A 6,296-nucleotide genomic window follows, 5' to 3' on the forward strand; every position below is an offset into this window, starting at 1 on the left:
CCTCCCAAAGTGCTGGTATTACAGGCATGAGCCACAGCGCCTGGCCTAAAATGTTTTTAAGAAACACTGTTTAAGTCTGGCATAAGATTAAGTTAAGACAAGAGAAACTAAAGGAATCAAAACATAGTCATTTTCCTTTATGTCACTGTCATGCTGTGTGTAAATCACTCAGTTCCCCTCTTCCATGAAACCTTCAGGCTCACTTGGACTCAGAGCAGGCTCTTGCTTGTTCTGAATTGCATTCATGACTGATGTATCCACAGTCTTTTTTTTTTTTTTTTTTTGAGACGGAGTCTCGCTGTCACCCAGGCTGGAGTACAGTGGTGGGATCTCAGCTTACTGCAACCTTCACCTCCCTGGTTCAAGCAATTCCCCTGCCTCAGCCTCCCGAGTAGCTGGGATTACAGGCGCACATCACCACGCCCTGCTGATTTTTGTGTATTTTAGTAGAGATGGGCCAAACTAGTCTCAAACTCATGGCCTCAGGCAATCCACCTGCCTCGGCCTCCCAAAGTGCTGGCATTATAGACGTGAGCCACCACGCCCAGCCTTCCACAGTCTTGATACAACTGGCTGGGCCATAGTGGACACTCACTGACCAGGGCCCATGGTCATGTTGTTTAGACCTTGACTATAGCATGACAAAAATGGTTCCTTACTGTGAAACAATAGCTTGGCTCCAAAAGGGATCCCAAGGCAGGTTTTGTTTTGCACTCTAACACAACTTACTCACTTGCTTGTGGCATTATTCGTTGATTTCCACCAAAAGCATTGTCAATCTATCTATTCATACTTCGTTGTATGATGGGACCTGGTGAGGGAAACAGTGGGTGAATTGCCCAGCTACAAAGGCTCTCTCCACCCTGCACTTTCTCTAGTCAGTGTGCTTCATCGCCCACCGTCTTTGTCACATTCCCCCAGTTCCGCCCAATGCAGGACCACACCCTCTTCCCACATAGGTCATCAAGCAAAGCCTGTGCTCCATTCAGAGCACCTCTTAGACAGATTCCGAGTCAAGTAGGGCTCTCCTTGGGTCTGCCCTGCTTGTTGTGGACTGCCTAAAGGGTACTGCTATAAAGTGTTACCTCCACTGAACACGTCCTTTCTTTCCCCCCACAGACATAACCAGTGCGGTGCAATCCAAGCGAAGAAAATCCAAGTAAACAAGCAGGACAGCGACTTGATACTTGTAAATGTGTGTGACTTTTGCAAAGAGCAATTTTGAGCTGTGACTTTTTTAAATCAATTTCTGTACAGTTAGTAATTTTAATAATGTGGCCCTTTTCCTAGTCCCTGCAACCTGTTTCATAAAGTGCAATGGGGAAAGCAGGATTGTTGAGCCCTTTTGGTGTTGCAAGTTGAAGTTCAGGGTTTCTAAAATGTTGTCTTGTATTGAAAGGAGCTAATGCCATTATAAATGTTATTAGTTTTCACCTTTCCTAAGCAGCCTAGAGTACAGGGTGAGCATTTTTAGATCTCCTAATGACGTATTGTGCTGTGGAAGTACTGTGTGTGAATAGCAGTAGTGGGGGCAAAAGCAATCTTCTCATTTGGAAATGTTGTAAATAATTTTATTATATAGTGTTTTGGATGTATTTGTTGTAGAAATGGACCAGTGAATAAAGAGAATCTAAGGATTTGTACAATGCGAAATAATGTGTTAAATAAATGTCATTGTCATAGAACATAAAGTTATGTTATTGGTAAGGGATTTTTGGGTGATAAGCTCTTTGGACCTTAAATAAGCAGACACAGCCTTCTTTGTGAATGGAATTCCCATTTAGTCCTCATTGCACCTGAGATGTCCGCCTGGCAAGTTGAGGAAAATGTACATACTTGCTCCCTCACCTCATTCTTGGCTTTGAAGAAACTAACCCTGTTCAGCACTGTGCCAGGTACTTTGATATATATTGCTCAAATTTCTTTTGATGCAAATAACAAAACCAACTTAAGAGAAGATCAGTGACCACCCAGGATTTTCGAGGGACAGGAAGCTGTCAGCAGCTGAGACAGCACTTTTTCACCACGTCACACATTGCTTCTCCATATGCATGGTGGATAGATCCAAAACAATTGTGCTTACATCTCTTCCGTGCAGGAGGTAAGCCCAGACTGGCCTGTAAGATTGTGCCAGCATCAAGAATCTAGTCCAGGGCCAGGTGCGGTGGCTCACACCTATAATCCCAGCACTTTGGAAGGCCTAGGCGGGCAGATCACCTGAGGTCGGGAGTTCGAGACCAGCCTGACCAACATGGAGAAACCCCATCACTACTAAAAATACAAAATTAGCTGGGCATGGTGGCACATGCCTGTAACCCAAGCTACTGGGGAGGCTGAGGCAGGAGAATTGCTAGAACCCAATAGGCAGAGGTTGCAGTAAGCCAAGATTGTACCATTGCACTCCAGCCTGGGCAATGAGTGAAACTCCATCTCAAAAAAAAAAAAAAAGAATCTAGTCCAGTTTAGGTCAGGTTTCCACCTTCAGTCCAGTTCTGTGGTTAGATGGAACAGCTCCCAAATTAGAGGGGTTATTTTGTGTTGTATATTGCAGAGATGTTCACTACATTTCACTCTGGCTGCCCTGCTTTAAAATGCATGTAGTCTCCAAAGCCAGCTGCTTCTGCCCCACCCTACCCCCAACTTTCAGGAGACTCTGATGCTGGGGGCCCTGGCCTTGTCTCAGCCTGGGTTTCAGCCTTCTGCTGCATCTCCCCTAGGGCTAGACTTCATCCTTTCCCTCCAGTGGCTCCTTGCCCTTGCTCTAACCCAGTGCCTGAAACCAAAAGGATGAGTTGGTCATTCTGTCATGCTCTTATTCTCATCTCTATTTCAGCTGTCTTCATGTATGCATCTTGCATTATAAGGATCTTCTAAAAGTAGTCATTTATGAGTCAGACCCCATTGTCTGGCTCTGTTCCCAGTAAGCTTATCTCCCCTCTTCCTCTCCCATGACACACACACCAGAACCAAAGCCAGCTTTATCATAATATCCTGTGCCACTACTGTGCTTAAGATTACAAAGTGCTTCTCATACTTAAGCTCAACTCAGGCAGAACCGATCATGTGCTTTAAATAGATTTTTATTTGTTTTTCTTTATATTAATTAATTTTTTTCTCCCATAGAGGAATAGCATTACAGTCTAACAATCAGAATTCTGTTACACACATACACAGGCATGCCACATGACCCAGTTGAGGTGGTTGTTTCCTTGAGTCTGTTGACACGTCACATGGTCAAAATCTCCTCATTTCAGCCAGTCTCAAAACACCCAACAGGGATGCACTCAACTTGTTGGAACTACGTGGCAGGGCGAGAGGGAAAGTAGTAGAAGGGGGCTATGGTGTGTCTGCATTCAGTCCCCTCATGTAAAGCCACATGGATCTGGGGGGTATCCAAGAGCTCTGATGGGGTCCTTGTTGCACCTAAGACATTATAGGTCAGAGCAAGTTGATCAGAGGGTTCCAGGCAGGGGGCTAGGGAGCAGGCATACATACTCTAAAACAGCACCAAACTGCATTCATACACACACGGTGCCCTGCTGGGACTAGACTGGCAAAGGCTGGAAAGACACCCAGCTTGAAGGAACCACTCAGACTTAACTGGGGAATAACTGGAAGTCACTCTTTGATGTAACTGGGACTCACTCTAGAAACAGGGGTCCCTCTGACACAGTTTTGGCAAAGTGCTGGTAGTACTGACATTAATACTCACAGACTGGTACAAACTCTAGGGCCTCTGAAAACATCGATCAAAACAGAGTCTCTAACCCCCTCCTAAGGTTGCATAGGACTTTGAACTCTGGTTCCCTCACGTATTCAAGTTCTGTGGTTTAAAAAAAAAAAAAATCCTGAAGCATGCTCAAGGTGAAAGGCACGTACACAGTCAATACAGTATGACAAGGGCTGATGCTTCAGGAGTCAGACTAGCAGGAGACTGAGTAGTGTTGGTTTTTAGAAATCTATACACAAGTAAAATATTGCCACACTCAAATGCTACAGAATCTACAGGAAAGGTACAAAAAAATAGCCTTGCAACCTGCCAGGTGAGAGATTGGGTTCTAGAACTACAGGAGCCTCCAGAAATACAGGTAAAGAAAAGGTCTTTTAAAATTTGAGCCAAATGCCCTGTAACTTAAACTCTTCCCCCACCAGAAGGATCAGGGGCACCACACAGGACTGAGCCTAGGTCCCAGCTGGCAGTGAGGAGTAGGCAAGAAGGATCGGAGGGAGTTTCAGCTCTTGGAGGTGCCGAAGACCCTAGGCTGGCTGTGAAGTGCCCAAGTGGTAGCTGGAAGAATAAAAGCAACTAGGTTGTAACTGAAGGAGAACTTGGGGAGAGGAGCAAGGCTGTCAACTACTGGGGCCCTAGTGGACTGGCGTGGGAGCTTTGATCCGTTTTTAGTGTTAATTTGGCTTATTCCCTGGAATAGGAGACCCCATCAGGTATTCCTCTGTCCTCATCCCAGCATCCATGGGGATACCCCATCCCTTCCCCACATATCCCCCATGAGGCCTGGGGCTATAGGGTCAGGGAGGGCAGCTGCCTTTGCCCTCATGGGAATGCAGTTTTCTCCAAGCCTCAGCTTGGCTGTGAGGCCTGGAAACCTAGAGTTGGGGTGAGGGGAGGACTTACGTTCATATGTACCAAGAAGTCTTAAAAGTTCCAAGGAAGAGTGGGCACACACTAGAAAAGGGTGGCTAGCAAGAGGAAATGGTAAGCAACTCGGGGCATCCCAAGAGGCTGTTGCTGGTGTCTGAGCCCAAAATTCAGTCTCACCACAAGAAGGGGGAGGCCGGTGGCCCCTGCCCCGTCTGTCTCCCCCAGGGATTCAGGTTCCCTCCTCCAGGTACTTACTGGAGGAGGAGGGGAGGGAGACCATAGGGCACCCATCTCTCCCCAGCAACCTAGAAAGAAAGAGAGGCCTGTGGGAGAAAATGAAAAGAGGCCCCTGAAGGCCCTGAACCTGGATAGGAACAATTTGCAGATTGGGACAGTGGGGGTCCTGGACTCCTACTCAGGATTGCTGGCTAGCCATACTGAGCAGGGTGTGAAATACAAGGCCAGAGGCAAGGTGAAAGCTGAGCTGTCAGCCTTGGGATGACTTCACCCCATGGTGTGTCCTCCAGCATCACTGCTCTGCACTCTGACCCAGAGCGTGTGCCCTTTCCCCGCCTAGAAGCCCTGTGGCCTGCATGTCCCCTAAGCTAGTTCTAGCACCTTGGGCTTGTGAAAAGATGGCCAGGATGGTGGGGGCCTTGCCCAGCTTCTACTCGGGTGACATGTCAGGGGTAGAGTGGCAAGGTACTAAGCCCTTCAGATTCCGGGGCCTGTACAAGGGTGGATTATAGAAAAGGGAAGTGGGGGCAGACTCCAGGCTTCAGCCTGGGAGCAGGGTTTGGCCTCTCTGAGCAAGCACAGTGCACACTCCCTTGGTGCCCTGCTCCCTGCAGCTTCTCAACGTGTCTGTCCTGTCGCATCTCCAATAGGCTGCCTCGTTCCCTAGATTCCCTCCGTCTTCTCCCTCTAACTCACATCTCACAGTCCTCTTCTACATACTGTACTTTTCCAGGCCTAAGTAGCTCCACAGAGTACCGTCCCCAAGGCAGAAGGAAGGGGAGACTAAAATTAGCAAAACCCTGAGCCCTTACTAGAGGGCAATGACAGCAGCCCAGGCTGCAAAGGCTCTACCTGGTCAGAGCTGGGCTCAGGGTCCCCACCATTTGGGAGGGAATTACTGGGAATGAAGAATAAGGGAAGAGGAGTAAGTGTAATGCCAACCATGGGATAGTGTGACTCATGTAAGGTGGGAGTTGAAAGTGAGGAATGAGCCAGATCAGGGACTGGAAGAAGCTTTCAGAAATAGGGGTGGGCCAGAGGTAGAGGGCTGAAGGGCAAGGGTGAAGGGGAAAGACAGGGATGGGGACCAGAAAAGCAAGGATGGAGGGGTCAGGAGTAGGGGGCATGGATGATTAGATGCTGGGTATGGGGGCCAGAAGGAGTGAGGGTGAAGGGGGCTTGAAGGGGTTCAGAGGCAGATTAGACGATCAGAGATGGAGATATTGAGGGTGTCGGCTATCACCTAACCTCACACGCTTTAAGAAGGGAGGTTTCAGTGTCCAGCCCGAGGCGTCGGAGGTGCCCAACAGGGATCGGGAGTCAGCAGGGGGTTCGCGGCGCGGCCGGTGGACGCTCAGTAGTTAAACTGGCGCTGGCACGGCTGGTAGATGAAGCTGCCCTGGTTCTTGGACCGGCGCGGACGGCTCTCGCGGGCTCGGTTCTGTCGCTGCACCGCCTT

General features: G+C 48.5%; 2 protein-coding genes across 2 annotated transcripts in view; one reads left to right on the top strand and one right to left on the bottom strand.

Annotated features, from left to right (window-relative positions):
* Positions 1–1,686, top strand: part of NCOA6 (nuclear receptor coactivator 6) — a 92,743-nt gene extending 91,057 nt beyond the window's left edge. Inside the window, exon 14 of the mRNA XM_011929179.1 lies at positions 1,120–1,686. Coding sequence (XP_011784569.1) covers positions 1,120–1,163 — 44 coding nt within the window. The 3' untranslated portion in view covers positions 1,164–1,686. The remainder of the gene's footprint in view (positions 1–1,119) is intronic.
* Positions 1,687–3,062: 1,376 nt separating this feature from the next.
* Positions 3,063–6,296, bottom strand: part of TP53INP2 (tumor protein p53 inducible nuclear protein 2) — an 8,294-nt gene continuing 5,060 nt past the window's right edge. Inside the window, exon 6 of the mRNA XM_011929215.1 lies at positions 3,063–6,293. Within this exon, the coding sequence (XP_011784605.1) occupies positions 6,192–6,293 (102 nt within the window). The 3' untranslated portion in view covers positions 3,063–6,191. The remainder of the gene's footprint in view (positions 6,294–6,296) is intronic.

Source organism: Colobus angolensis, unplaced genomic scaffold, assembly GCF_000951035.1.
Source record: "Colobus angolensis palliatus isolate OR3802 unplaced genomic scaffold, Cang.pa_1.0 Scaffold8, whole genome shotgun sequence".
In the NCBI taxonomy this organism is placed as follows: domain Eukaryota; kingdom Metazoa; phylum Chordata; class Mammalia; order Primates; family Cercopithecidae; genus Colobus; species Colobus angolensis.